At 47.3% G+C, this 24,445-nt stretch overlaps 1 protein-coding gene across 3 annotated transcripts in view; it reads right to left on the bottom strand.

Moving 5' to 3' along the window:
* The window catches only part of GAL3ST1 (galactose-3-O-sulfotransferase 1), a 43,194-nt gene that overhangs the window by 15,271 nt on the left and 3,478 nt on the right, over positions 1-24,445 (bottom strand). Inside the window, exon 1 of one of the 3 annotated variants that reach the window (XM_084648933.1) lies at positions 1,714-1,851. The exons of the other annotated variants lie outside the window; for them this stretch is intronic. Within the exon in view, the coding sequence (XP_084505059.1) occupies positions 1,714-1,764 (51 nt within the window). The 5' untranslated portion in view covers positions 1,765-1,851. Of the gene's footprint in view, positions 1-1,713; positions 1,852-24,445 lie in introns of those variants that run through there. 3 annotated transcript variants of the gene reach the window in all.

Raw genomic sequence — 24,445 nt, 5'->3', positions numbered from 1 at the left:
GAAAAGTTACAATCTCGAAATTTTTTGCCAAACCAATAATCTGCGTCAATCCCACTGTTTTGTTTCAATAATTTCAGTGTTTCATTTCAATTTTGACCTTTTTAATTTTTATCATTTTTACTCTGCTTAGTTGACATTTAGAAACAGAACATCATTCCAAACCAAAAAAGTTGAATTTTTCATTCCGACAATTTCAAAAGCATTTTTTCCAAAAAATGTTCAAAACAAGACATTTGTCAGAACTGACCTTTTCCCACAAAGGTTTTCAGGTTTGATGAATCAGCATTTTCTTATGAAAAATGGTTGACCCCAAAATTCTCGACCACCTCCGTTTTTAAATTATTTTTCTAACAAAATTAATAAATTCATAGATTCCAAGGGGGTACCTTAACTCATCTAAATGTTTGCCTAATTTTACAACAGGCTACATAAAAAGCACTAGCATACAGACAAAATAAGAAAGCAAGCAATTTTTCAGTAATAGTGTGGCTGTGACACTTTTGTATTTTTATGTCTGATTTTGTAAGCAAGTAGTTTGTAAGTGAGGTGAAACTTGGGGGTATGCAAGACAAATCAGACCCCTGAAAGGGGGACAGTAGTCTGGAAAAGTTGAGAACCACTGCTCCAAATCACACATGCTTTAACATTGTCAGTTTACCACGGACCCTACCTAATGGCTTACAGCAGTTCCCTCAACCACCTCCTAGCATTCTGGACCCAAAGGAGTCCCCTGAAAAATTCAAGAATGGGATGAAGGAGCAAGCAGTTTTTCAAGCACACATTTAAAGTCTTTCCTGTGGGAAGCCTCTCATCTTTGGCCTGTTGCCAAAACATCCTCTACTGAGAAGGACACACGGCTAATTAATCTCACCATGTCACCTCTCTCACCAGGTCCTGCTTTCTCCTGGCTGCTTGGATGGTGACATCCTTTCCAACCAGCTGCAAACAGACAACAACAAAACAACTGGCAAGGTGTCAGAAACAGCAGCTGCATGCTTCATAAGTGCACTTCTCAGCCGCTAGGGGCGATGGGGTTTGGCCGCGCTCCTGCAGTGGATCCCGTTCCTCTCTGCTCTTCCTCAGGCTCCCCTGGACTCCCACATGGCTTGACTCTGCTTCAGCAACCCTCTAACCTCTAAGAGGCCTCCTCAGAAGTGAGGCCTCAGGCCGTCTGTCCCCAGGCTCCCTACTCAGTGTTCCCTGGGAACCTGGTAGAGTTAGAGAGCCCCGCTTAGACCATGACGGGTTAAAGACCCCCGCACTGACTGTTCTCACTGATAAATTCTAAATCATTTAAAAAAAAAACCTAAAGAAACTTCCAGACAAAACACAGGCACGTTAAGGGTAAGAAATACCAGCAACCTCAACCCCAGAAGACCAGGGTAGCTATTAAAAGCAGCTCAGGCACACAGTGCTGGGATGGTAAAAACAAGCCTGTTTGTGCCATGTCCAGCTGCTTGAGCTACAGAAATGGTGGGAGAGTCCTAGATTCCAAGGTCAGAAGGGCCCACCGTGATCATCTGACCTCCTGTTTCACACAGGCCAGAAACCTACCCCATAAAAGCTCCTAGGGCAGAGCTGTTAGAAAAACATCCAATCCTGATTTAAAAATTGCCAGGGATGGAGAATCACCAGACCCCTGGGTAAATTGTTCCCATGGTTAATTATGCTCATTGTTAAATTTTTACAACCGGCTACATAATTTTCAGTTACCTTATTTTCAGTCGGAATTTGTCTAGCTTCAACTTCCAGCCATTGGATCATGTTAGACCTTTGTGTGCTAGACTGAAGATCCCATTGTTAAATATTTATTCCCCATGTAGCTATTTATAGGCTGTGATCAAGTCATCGCTGAAGCTTCTCTCTCTGTTAAGCGAAGCAGATTGAGCTCTAATGAAATAGCTGGAGAAAGATGATTGAGTGAGCAGCTGCCAGCCCAGCTGTCTGTCAGAACACAGCCTTCTGTACATTAACCATGGTGTTCTGCCAGGAACAAATTCACAACAGGGGTTACCAGGGGGTGGATTAGGGCATGATCTAGGGATCCAGTCCTTGGGTGGGAGGAAAGCTCAGGGATCCACAAAGTCTGGCTTCCAGGCTCTGTGGGAAAAGGGCCAATGGCCAGAGAGTTCTGGGAATGCCCTAGTGAGTCAGAAGTAGGAGGTAGCCTGGCAGGGAGGCTGGAGAGCCAAGAGCACTAGTTTTTTGTGAGGGGGGCAGTTGGCTGGACTGGATCCAGACCCCTTTTGTCTCAATTTACCCACTGGGTGTTGAACAGATCTTCAGATAGTGATAGTGAGAGAGGGCCCAGCTGAGTGTTTGGTTGACTATGGATTCCAGGTGAAAGGTGGCTGTGTTTGTTAGACCTCGCGGCTGATTTAGACTATAGGCAGAAAGTAGACAGTAATTAAGACCTGCATTGCTCCCTCAGCCACAGCAAAGGTGCAAAAAGAAAAGGAGTACTTGTGGCACCTTAGAGACTAACCAATTTATTTGAGCATAAGCTTTCGATGCATCCGATGAAGTGAGCTGTAGCTCACGAAAGCTTATGCTCAAATAAATTGGTTAGTCTCTAAGGTGCCACAAGTCCTCCTTTTCTTTTTGCGAATACAGACTAACATGGCTGTTACTCTGAAACCAGCAAAGGTGCAGTTCCCCTGTGTGAGATGGCAGGCCCAACAGCTCCAAAGGACAGCACTATGGGCCAGCAGGTGGGATCTAGACGGAGCCACATTTTCTTCTGGCTGGGGTACTGAACCTCAAGCTGTCATCTTTATATTAACCGGTAGTTTTCCCTCTGGGGCACGTGGTCACCTGCTCTGCTCCTGCTTTCCTCTCGTGGAAGCTGTTATTTCACCACTATGGCTCGTTATCCCTAGGAGTCCCTGCAGAGTGTTTAAAGGCTGTTCACAGCCTGAAAAGAGGGACTGCCCCTTGGAGGGGGGAGCAGCTCAAGCTGGGGAAGCCAAGGACTGGAAGGGCCACCAAGTGCAGCTGATACTCACAGGGGCCAAGCTCTCTCCTGGGAGCAGCAGCAGAAACTGACTCGCCACCAGGTGGTGCTGGGCTGTTTCTCGTGACCACAACAGTAGCAGCCCCTGTGGGTGGTCGAAACAAAGGCTGAGCATTCATGACATTCCCACAAGGGCTGGACGAAAGCAGCTCAGGTCATTGGCTTCACATCTCACTGCACAGCAGAGCTCCAGGTGGATCATCTCCTTCCACTTCGTCACCAGCTTCACTTCCAGCCACACGCTGGACACGCTGCACGGGGCCTCCTGCCCAAGCACTGCTTAGCTTAGGGCATCAGCCAATGGGCAACAGGCAGGGCAAAGGCAGCAACTTGCAGTCAAAAGGCAAAAGGGGATAGTAATCTGCACCCAGCACACAGGCTCCAATGACTCTGGGCAAGAGCACAGGCACTTCCACTAAAGAAGCCCATGCTGTGCCCGTGGAGTCCAGAGAAGCAGCTGTAACCATTTGACCTGTGTCTCCAAACAGCCCCCTCCTCGCCCTACACTCACGCCAATCAGCTCAGTATACATGGGCGACAGCAGCAGCCAGTCTGAGCCCAGAGGGACCAGCATTGCCACACAAGTGTGTAACAGGATGTGCGTCGCTGGGTCACGCGGGTCCCAGGCCTTCTGACTTTGCCCTCCTGTCCAGCTCCCTCTCTCTTTAGACTGTAAGCTTGTCAGGGCAGGGACTGTGGCTTTCTTTAGGTGTGTGGGGACCTGCATCCATCATTCAGACTAATTTCCAGGGGCCTCGAGCCACCTGTGCGCACACAGGGACACACACGAAAGCCAAACCATCCAAGCAGGGGCAGGGGTGCCCAGAAATACACGTAACCTGGTCTAAGTGCTTGGCTACACTTACATTTCATAGCGTTCTAACTTGCTGGCTCAGGGGTGTGAAAAATCCCGCCCCCTCAGTGCAGCAAGTTTGAGTGCTTTACAGCGCTAGCGTGGACAGGCTCTGAGCAACTCCTCTCATGGAGGTGGATTACCAGGAGCGCGTGACCACACTTACACTTTAAAGCGCTGCTGCGGGAGTGCTTTGAAGTTTCTAGTATAGATGTAGCCTAAGTCTGCACACCTGGTAGCAGAAGGACACACACGTCTGATTCACTCCCACAGGGGCCAGCAGTGCACAGACGTGTACCTGCCAGGACAGCCTTATAAATATCCATGGGGCAGTGAACTTTTCACCTGCTCTCCAAGGAAAGGGCTCTCCCCATCTTGAGCCCTGTAGCCTAGCCTCCCCAGGGACAGCCTCCTGCTGCTCTCTAGTTCCATGGTTCATAGGCACACAGGGATGCACCTGATCACCTGCACCACTCATTCTTACCACCCCACCCTATGCACAGGGTGCACATGACCCTTCTTGGGAAGCCCAGCCCCTCCTGTCCGACCCCCTCAGCTTGTCTAGGAAGCCTTGAGCCAGCCAGCAGGGACCAGAGGGAAGTTAAAAGGGTACAGCACCTGCAAACCATCAGCTGCAACCTGCAAGGGATGAGTTCTCTGGAAGTCCCAGGGAGCAGAGGGGATGAGCAGGTCCAAGGTCTGACAACTGACTGAGGCTGGAGCTGCCTGGTAGCGTGTGAGCAACTGCATTGCAGCAATGCTGTCCTCTGTGTTAGGACAAGGAGACATGCTACTTGGGGATGGGAAAGCTGCCTCAGTCCCTGGAAAAATCATGGAGCAGGTCCTCAAGGAATCAATTCTGAAGCACTTAGCGGAGAGGAAAGTGATCAGAACAGTCAGCATGGATTCACCAAGGGCAAGTCATGCCTGACTAATCTAATTGCCTTCGATGATGAGATAACCGGCTCTATGGATGAAGGGAAAGCAGTGGATGTGTTGTTCCTTGACTTTAGCAAAGCTTTTGACACTGTCTCCCACAGTATTCTTGCCAGCAAGTTAAAGAAGTATGGGCTGGATGGATGGACTATAAGGTGGATGTTGTCGGTAGCTACTGGTGAGGTGCTCTGCTCTGGTTCGATGATGATAACAGTCGGCTGCATGCGTGTTCCCTCTGTGTGCTGCCCCAGCTCTGTGCAGATAGCTGACACAGCAGACCCCAAGAGAACCCCCAAAGACCACAGACTCTCGTAAGGTACGAAGGCACCTGGCCCGGTTTATTGTCAAACGAAGCCCAGGAATAGTTTCCTACAGACTCTCCAGGACTTACTACGAATATGTGCCCCCTGGCAATGGACACAGCTCAGTCAGTGGCGGGACACTCCACTGCCCCCTAGGCTGGGCAAAGATATGCACTCCGGGACCTATTTTTATACAGTTGCAGGACAGATTACTCATCCCTACTGACATATTGAGGTACAGCCCCTTGACTCATTAGGGTGCTGTCTCCCCCTTTGATCATGTTGGTTCAAACAAACAGATCTGTCCATCATGCTGTCCTTTTGACCCTGTCTTTGGGGTGCATCTGGCTGTTCCTTGTTATCTCTGTGAAGTGTCCTCGTATTGGGATGTCCAGGTGCCATCTTGGTACACGTTCCTCTTATTACTACTTATATCATTAGCACATGCTTTCTAGGATCCCTTTTCTTGCCAAGTTCTGCAATTAGGGCCTGCCTCTGGCTCACAGCCCAGCTTTGCTTAGCAATGCCTGGAAGTACTTTGGTTCAGGCTTTAGGCCTCAGACCAGGCCTCTGATACAAGGGTTTGTATTTCAGGGTCTCTTACTACAGCAGATAGAAACCTGGCTAGATCTTCAGGCTGAATGGGTAGTGATCAATGGCGCCATGTCCAGTTGGCAGCCGGTATCAAGCGGAGTGCCCAAAAGGTTGGTCCTGGGGCCAGTTTTGTTCAATATCTTCATTAATGATCTGGAGGATGGTGTGGATTGCACCCTCAGCAAGTTTGCAGATTACACGAAACTGGGAGGAGTGGTAGATATGCTGGAGGGTAGGGATAGGATACAGAGGGACCTAGACAAATTAGAGGATTGGGCCAAAAGAAATCTGATGAGTTCAACAAGGACAAGTGCAGAGTCCTGCACTTAGAACAGAAAAATCCCACGCACAGCTACAGACTAGGGACCGAATGGCTAGGCAGCAGTTCTGCAGAAAAGGACCTAGGGGTTACAGTGGATGAGAAGCTGGATATGAGTCAATAATGTGCCCTTGTTGCCAAGAAGGCTAATCGCATTTTGGGCTGCAAAAGTAGGGACATTGCCAGCAGATTGAGGGACGTGATCATTCCCATCTATTTGACATTGGTGAGGTCTCATCTGGAGTACTGTGTCCAGTTTTGGGCCCCACACTACAAGAAGGATATGGAAAAATTGGAAAGCGTCCAGCGGAGGGCAACAAAAATGATTAGGGGACTGAAGCACATGACTTATGAGGAGAGGCTGAGAGAACTGGGATTGTTTAGTCTGCAGAAGAGACGAATGAGGTGGGATTTGATAGCTGCTTTCAACTACCTGAAAGGGGGTTTCAAAGAAGATGGCTCTAGACTGTTCTCAGTGGTAGCAGATGACAGAAAAAGGAGTAATGGTCTCAAGTTGCAGTGGGGGAGGTTTAGGCTGGATATTAGGAAAAACTATTTCCCTAGGAGGGTGGTGAAGCACTGGGATGGGTTACCTAGGGAGGTGGTGGAATCTCCTTCCTTTGAGGTTTTTAAGGTTAGGCTTGACAAAGCCCTGGCTGGGATGATTAGTTGGGGATTGGTCCTGCTTTGAGCAGGGGGTTGGACTAGATGAGCTCCTGAGGTCCCTTCCAACCCTGATATTCTATGATTCTATGCTTGCAGCAATGCTCCAGGCAAGGCCCACAAAGGTTTTGGGCGACTCAGGGCAAAAATCTGAAACTGAGGCCCCTTCATACTTCCAAAAACATTACCATGTGTAGACCAAAGAGGGGAGAGGATGGGGAGGGCAGGCGGGGGAAGGGGGGGGAGAGGCCTGTTGTAGTAGTAGGATTTTATGTTTGTATAATTCTGTATCTGAGCTGATTTCAAGGCAGTAACAGACCTTTGAGGGTCACCACTTTGTTGTAGGCTTAGCATTTTAAAATAAGTAAAAGAATGCCATGATTGTTTTTCTTCTGCATTGCAATTTGATGTTCCTGTTCAAAATGTTCTGTGTAAATTAATTCTCTTTTGTGTGTGAATGAGGAATGGGTGTTAAGAGATAAGTGTGAAGGCCATGGCTGAACCAGATGTTCTAGGGAGGAACCAGAGACAGACACAAGGGTGCCAGGAGGCTGAAACATGCCCCTATTGAAATATCAGAGGAGGGTAGATTGACGACTCTAAAAATGAGACAGGCACCTATCAATGGGGACAAGATAGCAGTGATCAAAACCAGCAGGGATAACTCCCTGAAAGACTTAATGAAAGAACAAGATAAAGGATGAGAAAAACAATGTAAGAAAACAAGCACTCATCAAACAACAGTTGATTACAGCATGATGGTGCAAAACTCATTGGTTCCCAAGGAAGGAAAATCACTTTGGGTTCATCCTGCCAAGACTTCCCTGAAGTATTGTGTCGCAACTGACAGAACCCGGCTCCTCTCTACCCGTGATCAACCTACCTGGCCACTAGATTGATCTGGACTCTGGACTGGTAACTATAACAATGACTGGCAGAACAGTGTGTGTGTGCGTGTGATTGAATGCATATGCTAATTGTTGTATCTTCAATAAAGTGGTGTATTGCCTTTTCCCCTGAAAAAGATCCCCTGTGCTTCTTTAAGCATAACATTTTTGGTGGAGAATTGCAAAAGGGGGAAGACATGCACTGTGATTGTTGAAAACACTGCTAAATACTGCTAAAAGATATACCATACATATAAAGTGATTGATCATTCTGATGTGCACACCCCCGGTCGTAGAAGTGCCAGGCAATAGGGGGAGGATTAGAGTCCTCGGGGCGACCCGTCTTTCGGGGAAAAATTACATAGGTGAATAGACCCTCGGTCGTAGCCCAAAAGGTAGGGGGCTTAGCGTTCCCCCCTCCTGCTCTGTCAAACAGAGTTTTTATGCATCTGATGAAGTGAGCTGTAGCTCACGAAAGCTTATGCTCTAATAAATTGGTTAGTCTCTAAGGTGCCACAAGTACTCCTTTTCTTTATGGATATAGATTTTTTGTGTTTTGTAAGTCCCAGCACAAGCGTGGGCAAATAAGGAGTAGATTTCTGTAAAACCTCACTCTGAAGGATATTGGAGTGTGGGATATTGTTGTGATTTCACAATTTTAAGAAAAATGTTAAACAAAAGGGACCAGGAAGTGTGGGGGCTAATTGAGGAGCCCACCCTCTTTGCTAAATGGTTAGCGGGACAAAGCCTGTGCCCATAAGAAGGGATAGTTCAGCGAGGAAAGCAGGATCAGATCCAGACAAGCAGGCAGGCAACAGATAAAGAGATTGGAAAACAGGTTGGGAGCCCTGAGGGGCCTAGTGGCAGGAGTAAGGAAAGGATAGGCATGGGGATTTCAGATCCCTGGGACAATACAGTAACTCCTCACTTGACATAGTAGTTCTGTTCCTGAAATATGCGACTTTACGCGAAACGATGTTAAGCAAATCCAATTTCCCCATAAGAATTAATGTGAATGGGGGGATTAGGTACCAGGGAAAATTTTTTCACCAGACAAAAGACTATATTATACATAGTATAAGTTTTAAACAAACAATTTAATACTGCTACACAGCGATGGTGATTGTGAAGCTTGACTGAGGTGGTGAAGTCAGAGGGTGGGGTACTTCTCAGGAAATGTTTCAGAGTAGCAGCCGTGTTCGTCTGTATTCGCAAAAAGAAAAGCAGGATTTGTGGCACCTTAGAGACTAACAAATTTATTTGAGCGTAAGCTTTCATGAGCATCATCGGATGCATTCAGTGGAAAATACAGTGGGGAGATTTATATACAGAGAACATGAAAATCCAGTTTGCAAATTAATTCCAATTCAGCAATTTCTCGTTGGAGTCTGTTTTTGAAGTTTTTTTTGTTGAAGAATTGCCACTTTTAGGTCTGTAATCGAGTGATCAGAGAGATTGAAGTGTTCTCCAACTGGTTTTTGAATGTTATAATTCTTGATGTCTGATCTGTGTCCATTGATTCTTTTATGTAGAGACTGTCCAGTTTGACCAATGTACATGGCAGAGGGGCACTGCTGACACATGATGTCATATATCACATTGGTAGATGCGCAGGTGAACGATAGTGTGATAGTGTGATTGATGTGATTAGGCCCTATGATGGTGTCCCCTGAATAGATAGCAGGAAGTGTCTTACTGCTAAATGATGAACTAGCAATTGGCTGAGCCCTCAAGGGTTAACTCATTGCTGTTAATGTAGCCTCACACTCTACAAGGCAGCACGAATGGAGGGAGGGGAGACAGCATGGCAGACAGAGACACACACTGTGTGTGTGAGAGAGAGAAATGCACATTGTCCCTTTAAGTATGCTGACCCCAGACCACACTCTTAAATACCCTACCTTGTTAAGTAGATCAGCAAACTGAGACCGCAGCTGCTGCCAGGAAGCTCCCTCCGTCCTGAGCCCTGTCGTGTGTCCCCCCTGCTCTACTGAAGATGGAGTAAGTGGGGTGCAGCAGCCGGGGTAGGGGGACACCCTGACATTAGCCCCCCTCTTCCTCCTCTCCCTCCCCCTGCACATAGCAAGCAGGAGGCTCAGGGAGCAGCTCTAAAGCAGAGGGCAGGAGCAGCACAGGGCAGTGGGGGGAGGGACAGCTGAACTGCCGGCAATTGATAGCCTGCTGGGCAGTTGCCACACAGAGAACTTAGGGGAGCAGGGAGCTGATGCGGGGCTGCCGGCCCACCCTGGTTCCAAGCCCTCACTAGCTTCCTGCAAGTAGTGGACAAAGCAGGCCGCTGCCAAATGACATTATAAGGGAGCATTACACAACTTTAAACAGCATGTTCCCTAATTGATCAGCAACGAAACAATGTTAAGTGAGACGACTTTAAGTGAGGAGTTACTGTACTCGGAATGGTGAAATCTGAGTTGATGAAGGTGTCATTTTGGGAGATAAGCAAGTGATTTAAGGAAAGAGAGTGAGAAGTTAACTGCAGATTCTGAAGGGAATTAAGCAGTTGAACATTGTCAAAATGTTAAAAAGGAAAAGTGTTATAGAAAAAGAATTCTTGGTTTCTTTGCAGACATTCTGAAGGAAAAATGGGCTCTTTTCCAAAGGAATGTCTGTAAATAAGCCAGGCAAAGAGACAATCTGATTTAAATCATTTGACTATGAACAATTTAGTTAAATTCACTAAAAGAACATAAGGGGTTTCTACTGAAACTTTACCTCCCGCAAATGTATACACATGTAATCTATGTATAACTGTGTAAAAATTAAAGCAGTGTAAGGGATGTTAAGAAAAAATAATGTGTGTGTGTAAATATATTGTGTAAATATGTGAGGTTTTAAGGACCTAAATCAATACTCCTGGTCTGCAGGTTTAAGATGAATTGGTTTTGTTCTGTTTTTAAATAATACCACTAAAATCCATTCAAATCTTTCATTAAAAGTTGCAGAAATGACAGACACTGTTTGCCAGACACAGGTAACTAGTGCTGTTTGGCTTTGGTATTTAGCATTTAACCCTTAAGGTACCTTAATGCTTTATAATGTTCAATATCTTTTTAAAAACCAAAGCTGTGGCTGCAAGCAGAGCAGTCAAAGCCAGGAAAATAGGAAAAGATTCTGGATTTGTTTTTTGGTAACAAAATAGCAGATAAGAGCTGTAGTAAAAGTATAAGAAATTAAAAAAGACAGTGTGCCCTTCTGGAGCAACAGCAGGGGTGAGGTGCACAAAGAAGCAATGTTAGAAACACTGAGCCTTAAGGTAGCTCTGAGTAATCAAACTGTCACTTTGATAAGGTTTCAGAGTAGCAGCCATGTTAGTCTGTATTTGCAAAAACATCCGATGAAGTGAGCTGTAGCTCACGAAAGCTTATGCTCAAATAAATTTGTTAGTGTCTTAGCCCTGGTCTACACTAGGAGTTTAGGTCAAATTTAGCAGCATTAAATCGATGTAAACCTGCCCCCATTCACACGATAAAGCCCTTTTTTTCGACTTAAAGGGCTCTTAAAATCGATTTCCTTAATCCACCTCTGACAAGTGGATTAGCGCTTAAATCGGCCTTGCCAGGTCAAATTTGGGGTACTGTGGACGCAATTAGACGGTATTGGCCTGCGGGAGCTATCCCAGAGTGCTCTATTGTGACCGCTCTGGACAGCACTCTCAACTCAGATGCACTGGTCAGGTAGACAGGAAAAGGCCCGCAAACTTCTGAATTTCAATTTCCTGTTTGCATGGTCACCTGCAGCTTGCCACGCTGGCCAGAGCTCATCAGCAGAGGTGACCATGCAGAGCTCATCAGCAGAGGTGACCATGATGGAGTCCCAGAATTGCAAAAGAGATCCAGCATGGACCGAACAGGAGGTATGGGATCTGACCGCTGTATAGGGAGAGGAATCCGTGCTATCAGAACTCCGTTCCAGTTTTCGAAATGCCAAAACATTTGTCAAAATCTCCCAGGGCATGAAGGACAGAGGCCATAACAGGGACCCGAAGCAATGCCGCATGAAACTTAAGGAGCTGAGGCAAGCCTACCAGAAAACAGAGAGGCAAATGGCCGCTCCGGGTCAGAGCCCCAAACATGCCGCTTCTATGATGAGCTGCATGCCATTTTAGGGGGTTCGGCCACCACTACCCCAGCTGTGTTGTTTGACTCCTTCAATGGAGATGGAGGCAACACAGAAGCAGGTTTTGGGGATGAGGAAGATGATGATGATGAAGTTGTAGATAGCTCACAGCAAGCAAGCTGAGAAACTGGTTTTCCCGACAGACAGGAACTGTTTCTCACCCTGGACCTGTAGGCAGTCTCCCCTGAACCCACCTAAGGCTGCCTCCCGGACCCGCCAGGTGGAGAAGGGACCTCTGGTGAGTGTACCTTTTAAAATACTATACATGGTTTAAAAGCAAGCATGTTTAATGATTAATTTGCCTTGGCATTTGTGGCTCTCCTGGATGTACTCCCAAAGCCTTTGCAAAAGGTTTCTGGGGAGGGCAGCCTTATTCCACCCACCATGGTAGAACACTTTACCACCCCAGGCCAGTAGCACGTACTCGGGAATCATTGTAGAACAAAGCATTGCAGTGTATGTTTGCTGGCATTCAAACAACATCCGTTCTTTATCTCTCTGTGTTATCCTCAGGAGAGTGATATCATTCATGGTCACCTGGTTGAAATACGGTGCTTTTCTTAAGGGGACATGCAGAGGTGCCCATTCCTGCTGGGCTGTTTGCCTGTGGCTGAACAGAAATGTTCTCCGCTGTTAGACGGGGGCAGGTGGGGTGTGAGGGGCTAGCCACATGGTGGGGGGAGGCAAAATGCGACCTTGGAACGAAAGCACATGTGCTGTGTATGTAATGTTAACAGCAAGGTTTTAACCATGAAAGAGTGTAGCCATTGTTCTAGAAAATGTGTCTTTTTAAATACCACTGCCTCTTTTTTTTTCTCCACCAGCTGCATGTGTTTCAATGATCACAGGATCTTCTCCTTCCCAGAGGCTAGTGAAGATTAGAAGGCGAAAAAAAATGCACTCGTGATGAAATGTTCTCTGAGCTCATGGTGTCCTCCCACACTGACATAGCACAGACGACTGCGTGGAGGCAGACAATGTCAGAGTGCAGGAAAGAACAATATGACTTGGAGGAGAGGGCTGAAGAGAGTAAGTGGTGGGCTGAAGAGAGGGCTGAAGCTCAAATGTGGCAGCAGCGTGATGAGAGGAGGTAGGATTCAATGCTGAGGCTGCTGGAGGATCAAACCAATATACTCCAGAGTATGGTTGAGCTGCAGGAAAGGCAGCAGGAATACAGACCGCCGCTACAGCCCCTGTGTACCCAACCGCCCTCCTCCCCAAGTTCCATAGCCTCCTCACCCAGACGCCCAAGAACGCAGTGGGGGGGCCTCTGGCCACCTGGCCACTCCACTCCAGAGGATTGCCCAAGCAACAGAAGGCTGGCATTCAATAAGTTTTAAAGTTTTAAATTTTTAAAGTGCTGTGTGGCCTTGTCCTTCCCTCCTCCACCACCCCTCCTGGTGCTTCTCTCCTCCACCACCCCTCCTGGGCTACCTTGGTAGTTATCCCCCTATTTGTGTGATGAATGAATAAAGAAGGTATGAATGTGAAGCAACAATGACTTTATTGCCTCTGCAAGTGGTGATCAAAGGGAGGAGGGGAGAGTGGTTAGCTTACAGGGAAGTAGAGTGAACCAAGGGGTGGTGGGTTTCATCATGGTGAAACAAACAGAAATTTCACACCGTAGCCTGTCCAGTCATGAAACTGGTTTTCAAAGCTTCTCTGATGCGCACCCCGTGCCCTCCTGTGCTCTTCTAACCGCCCTGGTGTCTGGCTGTGCGAAACCAGAAGCCAGGCGATTTGCCTCAACCTCCCACCCCACCATAAACATCTCCCCCTTACTCTCACAGATATTATGGAGCGCACAGCAAGCAGTAATAACAGTGGGACTATTGGTTTCGCTGAGGTCTAACCGAGTCAGTAAACTGCGCCAGCGTGCTTTTAAACATCCAAATGCACATTCTACCACCATTCTGCACTTGCTCAGCCTGTAGTTGAACAGCTCCTGACTACTGTCCAGGCTGCCTGTGTATGGCTTCATAAGCCATGGCATTAAGGGGTAGGCTGCGTCCCCAAGGATACATATAGGCATTTCAATGTCCCCAACGGTTATTTTCTGGTCTGGGAAGTAAGTCCCTTGCTGCAGCTGTTGAAACAGACCAGAGTTCCTGAAGATGCAATTGTCATGTACCTTTCCCGGCCATCCCGCGTTGATGTTGGTGAAACGTCCCTTGTGATCCACCAGTTCTTGCAGCACCATTGAAAAGTACCCCTTGCGGTTTATGTACTCACCACCTTGGTGCTCCGGTGGCAAGATAGGGATATGGGTTCTGTCTATGGCCCCACCACAGTTAGGGAATCCCATTGCAGCAAAGCCATCCACTATGACCTGCACATTTCCCAGGGTCACTACCCTTGATATCAGCAGATCTTTGATTGCGTTGGCTACTTGCATCACAGCAGCCCCCACAGTAGATTTGCCCACTCCAAATTGATTCCCAACTGACTGGTAGTTGTCTGGCGTTGCAAGCTTCCACAGGGCTATTGCCACTCACTTCTCAACTGTGAGGGCCACTCTCATCTTGGTATTCTTGCGCCTCAGGGCAGGGGAAAGCAAGTCACAAAATTCCATGAAAGTGCCCTTACGCATGCAAAATATTTCGCAACCACTGGGAATTATTCCAGACTTGCAACAGTATGCGGTTCCACCAGTCTGTGCTTGTTTCCTGAGCCCAGAATCGGCGTTCCACCGTATGAACCTGCCCCATTAGCACCATGATGCCCACATTGCCAGGGCCCCTGCTTTGAGAGAAGTCTGTGTCCATGTCCTCATCACTCACGTTACCGCGCTGATGTCGCCTACTCGCCCGGTATTGCTTTGCCAGGTTCCGGTGCTGCATATACTGCTGGATAATGTGCATGGTGTTTAATGTGCTCCTAATTGCCAAAGTGATCTGAGCGGGCTCCATGCTTGCTGTAGTATAGCCTCTGCACAGAAAAAAGGCGCGGAACGATTGTCTGCTGTTGCCCTGATGGAGAGGGGGGCGACTGACGACATGGCTTATAGGATTGGCTTACAGAGAATTAAAATCAACAGAGGGGTGGCTTTGCGAGAAACTGAATGGCCCCCTCAAGGACAGAACTCAAAACCTCAAGGATAGAACTCAAAACTGGGCTTGGCAGGCTGTTGATTTCACAGAGGGAAGGAGGGAGGGAGGAGAAAATGAATACAAAATAAATCTGGTCTATTTCTTGTTTTGAGCCACTTCATCTATCTTTATACATCTTGCTGGCAGCAGACTGTGCAGTATGACCGCTAGCCGTCATCATCTCCTAAGTGCTCGGCAGAAGACGGTGCAGAATGACAACTAGCCATCATCTTCTGCTGGCTGGAGGTTAAAAGACAGTGCACTGCCGGTAGGACTGAATCGCCATGAGACGAAACTTAAAAGGGAAATGACTTGGCTGAATCACTCTCATTTTTGCCCAGGCGCCCGACTAAAAGAGCACCCAGGACTACGTCGATGATGGCTACCAGTCATACTGCACTGTCTGCTGCCAAAAGGCAATAAAATGCTGCTGTGTAGCAATGCAGTACCACATCTGCCAGCACCCAGGAGACATATGGTGATGGTTAGCTGAGAGGGCTCCATGCTTGCCGTGGTATGGCGTCTGCACAGGTAACTCAAGAAAAAAGGTGCAAAACGATTGTCTGCCCTTGCTTTCCTGGAGGAAGGGAGGGAACGGGGGCCTGACGATATGTACCCAGAACCACCCGTGACAATGTTTTAGCCCCATCAGGCACTGGGATTTCTACCCAGAATTCAGATGGGCGGCGGAGACTGCGGGAACTGTGGGATAGCCACCCACAGTGCAACGGTCCGGAAGTCGACGGTTGCCTCTGTACAGTGGACACACTCCGCCTACTATATGCACTTAGAGCACTTGTGTGGGGGGACACACAATCAACTGTATAAAACCGCTTTCTACAAAACCGACTTCTTTAAATTCAACCTAATTTCATAGTGTAGACATACCCTTAGGTGCCACAAGTCCTCCTTTTCTTTTTACTTTGATAAGGGTATATGAAAACTTGGTGAGCACAAAAGAAACAGTTACATCTTATGTAAAAATTGATATGGCTAATACAATGTTATAGAAGTTAAACTATGGAAGAAATGTGCATTTTCCCCAGGATGTGTGCAGTGTATATTGTAGAAGCGGTAAAAGAAATGCAAATAAAACATGCTACTTAATTAAAATCCTATTAGGGCTCCAAAAGGAGCCAAGATAGGTTGAGTTTTCTTTTTCAGATTGCTGTGTGTTTTGGAAGCAGGAGTTGAAAGTTAAAAGTAATCAGAACTCTGGTGAAAGTTGATTGTATCCCTTTTAAGACAGTCTCTGATGGCTGATGGCTTTGGATCCAAAAGCAAGCCAGAAAGCATCTGTGTTGATGCAAATTAGCTAACTGATAGAGAAAGGAGAGAACTGCACAGAAATGGCAGCACAAAGGAGCTGCAGATAAAGAACATACCTGGTAAGCAAAGAAACTACCTGAAACCAAAAGGCTTAAATTATGACCCTCCAGAGGAAGGTGGAAAAAGAGGTCAAACCTAAAAATAAGAGAGGAACAGGTTAACCTGAAGTAGAAAAATGCACTATGCAGTGCTGAAATCTGAAGACAGGTACAAAACAAACAGAACAAACAGAATCCCTGTTGAGGTTACAGGGACAAACCATCCCGATGAGTCGAAAGAATAGTAAATATGGCAGGCGACCAACTTGGCTTAATGGTGAAATCCTAGCGGATCTTAAACATAAAAAAGAAGCTTACAAGAAGTGGAAGGTTGGACATATGACCAGGGAAGAGTATAAAAATATTGCTCGGGCATGTAGGAATGTTATCAGGAGGGCCAAATCGCACCTGGAGCTGCAGCTAGCCAGAGATGTCAAGAGTAACAAGAAGGGTTTCTTCAGGTATGTTGGCAACAAGAAGAAAGCCAAGGAATGTGTGGGCCCCTTACTGAATGAGGGAGGCAACCTAGTGACAGAGGATGTGGAAAAAGCTAATGTACTCAATGCTTTTTTTGCCTCTGTTTTCACTAACAAGGTCAGCTCCCAGACTGCTGCGCTGGGCATCACAAAATGCGGAAGAGATGGCCAGCCCTCTGTGGAGATAGAGGCGGTTAGGGACTATTTAGAAAAGCTGGACGTGCACAAGTCCATGGGGCCGGACGAGTTGCATCCGAGAGTGCTGAAGGAATTGGCGGCTGTGATTGCAGAGCCACTGGCCATTATCTTTGAAAACTCGTGGCGAACCGGGGAAGTCCCGGATGACTGGAAAAAGGCTAATGTAGTGCCAATCTTTAAAAAAGGGAAGAAGGAAGATCCTGGGAACTACAGGCCAGTCAGCCTCACCTCAGTCCCTGGAAAAATCATGGAGCAGGTCCTCAAAGAATCAATCCTGAAGCACTTGCATGAGAGGAAAGTGATCAGGAACAGCCAGCATGGATTCACCAAGGGAAGGTCATGCCTGACTAATCTAATCGCCTTTTATGATGAGATTACTGGTTCTGTGGATGAAGGGAAAGCAGTGGATGTATTGTTTCTTGACTTTAGCAAAGCTTTTGACACGGTCTCCCATAGTATTCTTGTCAGCAAGTTAAGGAAGTATGGGCTGGATGAATGCACCATAAGGTGGGTAGAAAGCTGGCTAAATTGTCGGGCTCAACGGGTAGTGATCAATGGCTCCATGTCTAGTTGGCAGCCAGTATCAAGTGGAGTGCCCCAGGGGTCGGTCCTGGGGCCGGTTTTATTCAATATCTTCATAAATGATCTGGAGGATGGTGTGGATTGCACTCTCAGCAAATTTGCGGATGATACTAAACTGGGAGGAGTGGTAGATACGCTGGAGGGGAGGGATAGGATACAGAAGGACCTAGACCAATTGGAGGATTGGGCCAAAAGGAATCTGATGAGGTTCAATAAGGATAAGTGCAGGGTCCTGCACTTAGGACGGAAGAACCCAATGCACAGCTACAGACTAGGGACCGAATGGCTAGGCAGCAGTTCTGCAGAAAAGGACCTAGGGGTGACAGTGGATGAGAAGCTGGATATGAGTCAGCAGTGTGCCCTTGTTGCCAAGAAGGCCAATGGCATTTTGGGATGTATAAGTAGGGGCATAGCGAGCAGATCGAGGGACGTGATCGTTCCCCTCTATTCGACATTGGTGAGGCCTCATCTGGAGTACTGTGTCCAGTTTTGGGCCCCACACTTCAAGAAGGATGTGGATAAATTGGAGAGAGTCCAGCGAAGGGCAACAAAAATGATTAGGGGACTGGAACACATGAGTTATGAGGAGAGGCTGAGGGAGCTGGGATTGTTTAGCCTGCAGAAGAGAAGAATGAGGGGGGATTTGATAGCTGCTTTCAACTACCTGAAAGGGGGTTCCAAAGAGGATGGCTCTAGACTGTTCTCAATGGTAGCAGATGACAGAACGAGGAGTAATGGTCTCAAGTTGCAGTGGGGGAGGTTTAGATTGGATATTAGGAAAAACTTTTTCACTAAGAGGGTGGTGAAACACTGGAATGCGTTACCTAGGGAGGTGGTAGAATCTCCTTCCTTAGAGGTTTTTAAGGTCAGGCTTGACAAAGCCCTGGCTGGGATGATTTAACTGGGAATTGGTCCTGCTTTGAGCAGGGGGTTGGACTAGATGACCTTCTGGGGTCCCTTCCAACCCTGATATTCTATGATTCTATGATTCTATGATTCTATGAAAAGGGGTCTGCTTAAATGCATGACTCTCCTTTTTAATTCACCAAAACCCCAAGGATAAAATTCATGGTATATATAACAAGATACCTTTAATAAATTTGATGCTAATGTTATTGTTAATATTAAACTTTGGGATAAATTTAATGTTAATAAGTACCCCTGTAACAATGTAAAGGGTATGATTTTTGGGAAAAAAAACAAAACAAAAAAACCTTTAAGGTCATATGGTAATGATGCTTCTCAGCTATTACCTGTGAATAAACTTAAAACTTAGCACAGCAAAAAAACATTACAAACTTGGTCTCCTATATAGCAAGGGAAACTGAGGTACACCACCTCATGAGTTTAATGACTAAACAGTGGGATAATTTCCCCTAAACCCTTAAAAGGTAGAAGCCATTGAAACCTGGCCTCCCTCTAGAACAAAAACACAGGAAAGTATGGGGGTAATTCCTCTGTTTTGCCTGCAATCAGCAAGAGTATTTGTAAAAGAAAGGGATATTTTAAGCAAAAATCTGCCACCCCAAAAGGGGTAGAGACATGTTCTTTTTGTCTTTCAAAAAATCAGGAAAAGCTGATACCAGCTGAAGAGCAACCCAGATTTCCATGAATCTATTGTCGTGACAAAAATTGTTTTGTGTTTTATGTTTTGTCTTGTGATTTCATTATCTTTGAAAACTCGTGGCGAACGGGGGAAGTCCCGGATGACTGGAAAAAGGCTAATGTAGTGCCAATCTTTAAAAAAGGGAAGAAGGAGGATCCTGGGAACTACAGGCCAGTAAGCCTCACTTCAGTCCCCGGAAAAATCATGGAACAGGTCCTCAAAGAATCAATCCTGAAGCACTTACATGAGAGGAAAGTGGTCAGGAACAGTCAGCATGGATTCACCAAGGGAAGGTCATGCCTGACTAATCTAATCGCCTTCTATGATGAGATTACTGGTTCTGTGGATGAAGGGAAAGCAGTGGATGTATTGTATCTTGACTTAAGCAAAGCTTTTGACACGGTCTCCCACAGTATTCTTGTCAGCAAGTTAAGGAAGTATGGGCTGGATGAATGCACTATAAGGTGGGTAGAAAGTTGGCTAGATTGTCGGGCTCAACGGGTAGTGATCAATGGCTCCATGTCTAGTTGGCAGCCGGTGTCAAGTGGAGTGCCCCAGGGGTCGGTCCTGGGGCCGGTTTTGTTCAATATCTTCATAAATGATCTGGAGGATGGTGTGGATTGCACTCTCAGCATTGCGGATGATACTAAACTGGGAGGAGTGGTAGATACGCTGGAGGGCAGGGATAGGATACAGAGGGACCTAGACAAATTGGAGGATTGGGCCAAAAGAAATCTGATGAGGTTCAATAAGGATAAGTGCAGGGTCCTGCACTTAGGACGGAAGAACCCAATGCACAGCTACAGACTAGGGACCGAATGGCTAGGCAGCGGTTCTGCGGAAAAGGACCTAGGGGTGACAGTGGACGAGAAGCTGGATATGAGCCAGCAGTGTGCCCTTGTTGCCAAGAAGGCCAATGGCATTTTGGGCTGTATAAGTAGGGGCATAGCGAGCAGATCGAGGGACGTGATCGTCCCCCTCTATTCGACATTGGTGAGGCCTCATCTGGAGTACTGTGTCCAGTTTTGGGCCCCACACTACAAGAAGGATGTGGATAAATTGGAGAGAGTCCAGTGAAGGGCAACAAAAATGATTAGGGGTCTGGAACACATGACTTATGAGGAGAGGCTGAGGGAACTGGGATTGTTTAGTCTGTGGAAGAGAAGAATGAGGGGGGATTTGATAGCTGCTTTCAACTACCTGAGAGGTAGTTCCAGAGAGGATGGTTCTAGACTATTCTCAGTGGTGGAAGAGGACAGGACAAGGAGTAATGGTCTCAAGTTGCAGTAGGGGAGGTTTAGGATGGATATTAGGAAAAACTTTTTCACTAGGAGGGTGGTGAAACACTGGAATGCGTTGCCTAGGGAGGTGGTGGAATCTCCTTCCTTAGAAGTTTTTAAGGTCAGGCTTGACAAAGCCCTGGCTGGGATGATTTAATTGGGTATGGGTCCTGCTTTTGAGCAGGGGGTTGGACTAGATGACCCCCTGAGGTCCCTTCCAACCCTGATATTCTATGATTCTATGATTCTGTGTTTGTCTTGTTGCTAGCATTGTTGCGTATTGTGTTAAACAAACAAACAAACAAACAAAAAAACCCTACTGCATTAGGCAGAAAAGGATTAATAATCATTTTAACTGTCTTTACAGAAACCAATGTTGCAGAAAGGCAGAAGTCAAGAAATGCCAGTCTGTTAACAGGGAAACATCCTCATATAACAGACACCATATTAGGAAGAATTGGTTTTGGAGCAGTATTCACGGGCGCCACTCAGTGCTGACTGGTTGCCGCTGAGATTCCCATCGCACTGAATAATGAATGGAAATTGTAAGTGGATCCTGAAGTTGAGGGCAGCAGCTGGTAACAGGACTCCCTTATCCCTGACACCCAACACTGCAGCCTAGTGTCTCGGGCAGAACCAGCTGCTTCCCTTCCACTAAAACTGGTCCACAGGAAAAGTTCCAGATCTGAAGCTGGGTGGGGGCAGGAGGGTGCCAGCCTTTTGGCTATTGTCATCGTCTAGTGATAGGCAGACCTCCCGGGGAGGGGGCGGGGATGCTCTCACAAACTGCCTCTCTGCTGCTGTCCTTTCTACCCTTCACTGGTGTATCCCTGGCAGCCTTTGTACCTGAACACAAGGATCGGAAAGCTGATCCTCTTCCCACCAGCCTGGCAGCAGCAGCTACCGTCTTTCTAATGCCTCGCTTCCTCCAAGTCATTCAAGAGGGACCTGGCACCTCAGCTCCCAGCAGAGACTCCCAGCTACAGACTAGGGATCGAATGGCTCAGCAGCAGTTCTGCAGAAAAGGACCTAGAGGTTACAGGGAAGAGAAGCTGGATATGAGTCAACAGTGTGCCCTTGTTGCCAAGAAGGCCAATGGCATTTTGGGATATATAAGTAGGGGCATTGCCAGCAGATCGAGGGATGTGATTGTTCCCCTCTATTCAACATTGGTGAGGCCTCATCTGGAGTACTGTGTCCAGTTTTGGGCCCCACACTACAAGAAGGATGTGGAAAAATTGGAAAACGTCCAGCGGAGGGCAACAAAAATGATTAGGGGACTGGAACACATGACTTATAAGGAGAGGCTGAGGGAACTGGGATTGTTTAGTCTGTGGAAGAGAAGAATGAGGGGGGATTTGATAGCTGCTTTCAACTACCTAAAAGGGGGTTCCAAAGAGGATGGATCTAGACTGTTCTCAGTGGTAGCAGAGGACAGAACAAGGAGTAATGGTCTCAAGTTGCAGTGGGGGAGATTTAGGTTGGATATTAGGAAAAACTTTTTTACTAGGAGGGTGATGAAACACTGGAATGCGTTACCTAGGGAGGTGGTGGAATCTCCTTCCTTAGATATTTTTAAGGTCAGGCTTGACAAAGCCCTGGCTGGGATGATTTAGTTGGGCATTGGTCCTGCTTTGAGCAGGGGGTTGGACTAGATGACTTCCTGAGGTCTCTTCCAATCCTGATATTCTATGATTCTATGAACTTCTCTTCCTCTAGCCCAGTGATCATGACCCCAGGCTTGACGCAGGAAAGATAGTCTCCTCCTGGGCTTATGACAAAGACACCCCATCAGCAACCAGAGGCATCATCATCAAACACCAGTCTGTGTTTCCAACCCCAACACCTCCAGGCTAGAAGGGGATCTATGTAGGCACAGACTGAAATGGCTGATACCACTGGGATGGCAGCACCAGGAATACCCGGGAGGTTTAGGTTGGACAATAGGAAAAATATCCTATCAGGGTCGTTAAATACTGGAATAAATTGCCCAGGGAGGTTGTAGAATCTCCACCATTGGAGATTTTAAAGAGCAGATTAGACAAACATCTGCTGGGGATGGTCTAGATCAGCGGTTCTCAAACTTTAGCAACCCAAGGACCCCCATTTTGATTTAAAATTTTTCAGGGACCCCCCAAGCCCATCCACTTAGCCCCAGGCCCTGCCCTCACCCCATCCCTTCCCTCAAGGCCCCATTCCCGCCCCACCTCTTCCCACCCCCCGCTGACTCCATCCCCACTCCCTCCATCATTCGTTCTCCCCCACCCTCAATCACTTTCACCAGGCTGGGGCAGGGAGTTGGGGTGCAGGGGGGGTGCAGGGTGCAGGCTCTGGGAGGGAGTTTGGGTGCAGGGTGTGGACTCTGGGCTGGGGCAGGGAGTTGGGGTGTGGGAGAGGGTGTGGGTTCCGGCCAGGCGGCTCTTACTTTGCATGGCTCCCGAAAGCGACTGGCACACCCCTCTGGCAGTGGCTCCTAGGTGGGGGGACCAGGGGCTCTCCGTGCACTGCCCCTGCCCATAGGCACTGCCCCACAGCTCCTATGGGCCACAGTTCACAGCCAATGTGAGCTACAGAATTGGCACTCGGGCTAGGGCAGCACACCGAGACCCCTGGCCTCCACCCAGGAGCTGCAGGGTCGTGCCAGCTGCTTCCAGGAGCCGTGTGGAGCCAGGGCAAGTAGGAAGCCTGCTTAGCCCTGCTGTGCTGCCAGACTTTTAGCACCTAAAATCTCCCAGTTTGGCTTCAGTAGTCTCCGGAAAATAGAGGGGAGGAGGAGTTGATCAGCGATGCCTGCAGATCCCCTGGAGTATCCTCGGGGACCCCCAGGGTCCGCAGAACCCAGTTTGAGAAAAGCTGGTCTAGATAATTACTTAGTCCTGCCTTAAGTGCAGGGGACTGGACTAGAAGACATCCCTTCCAGTCCTCAGATTCTATGATTCTACCTTCATGCTAGACAGGAAACCTACTACTGGAGCGGTTGCACCATAACTCACCTCCTGTGTCCTTGAAACATGCAGAGGCAACATCACATTGCTGTGTAAATGCAACAGGGTCAGGCTATCGTTTGTCTCATTAGACAAGCAGCCCCCTGAGCCCCACTGAAATGCACCTAACGGCTCTTGACTCCCACCTCTATAGTCCCCCAAGGTGATTTTATCAAATGGTCAGCAGACACGTCTGGCAGAGAAGAGACTGGGGTTTAATAGGTTCTCTTCAGGGGACAGTTTTGTAAGTATTCTCAAGAGTGGCAGTAATGGTAAGATAATGGCCTATGTTCTCATAGCAGCTTCTAGCCCAAAGGAGGCCAAAAAAGGAATCACTTCACCCAGCACTGCCATGCAGCCACCTCTGGGGTGGAACATGGCAGCTCTTTAACAGAATCCTAGAACACTAAACAACAATTTAGGATATTAAGTCCTGCATTCAGCTGAAAATTCAGGGGGAAATTTGAAGAACAGGCGATTATAAATGACACCATAGTCAGAAATGGGCCAGGACCAGAGCTACTACCCTGATATTTGTGAGAAGTGAGTTGGAATCTTTCACACCCAAGGCTTTGGTTTTACAGCTCATCCAAAAGACAGTAGCCCCTCCACCAGCACACTTGGTATGAAAATGCCATAGAAATGCAAGGTATTATTATTACAGCCTAATCTGGAAACAGAGAGATTTTCTCTGACAGAACCAGCAAACTCAAGCATCTGTTCTACCCCACAAAGTGCCCAACGTGTAAAAATGAGCAGCATAGTGGAAGCATTTGTAAACATGTCTCCCTTGCCATGCAGAAGTTGCTGAGGTGGGGAGAAGGGCCCACATTCTCCAATGTCCCTAGTTCCCATTGAAATGCACCTAAATCCCTTTGAGCATCTGGGCCAAGGTGCTCCACACAGGCAGCCAGGGTTCTCTGGCTGCTGAAGTAGGAATAAATCTCTTTTTACACAATAGAAAGAAAATACCATCACTAGCAGTAAAAGGCTGCCCTATGTGTAGAGTCCTACCAAATTCACAGCTGTGAAAAATGCATCATGGACCATGAAATCTGGTCTCTGCTGTGAAATCTGTTTTTTTGTTTACTTTCACCCTATACTATACAGATTTTATGGGAGAGACCACTGTTTCTCAAACTGGGGGTCCTGACCTAAAAAG

The sequence above is a fragment of the Lepidochelys olivacea genome (genome assembly GCF_965140295.1).
Source record: "Lepidochelys olivacea isolate rLepOli2 genome assembly, chromosome: 15".
Lineage (NCBI taxonomy): Eukaryota > Metazoa > Chordata > Testudines > Cheloniidae > Lepidochelys > Lepidochelys olivacea.
The sequence above is the reverse complement of the archived record's forward strand: the minus strand, read 5'-3'. Positions and strand labels throughout refer to the sequence as shown.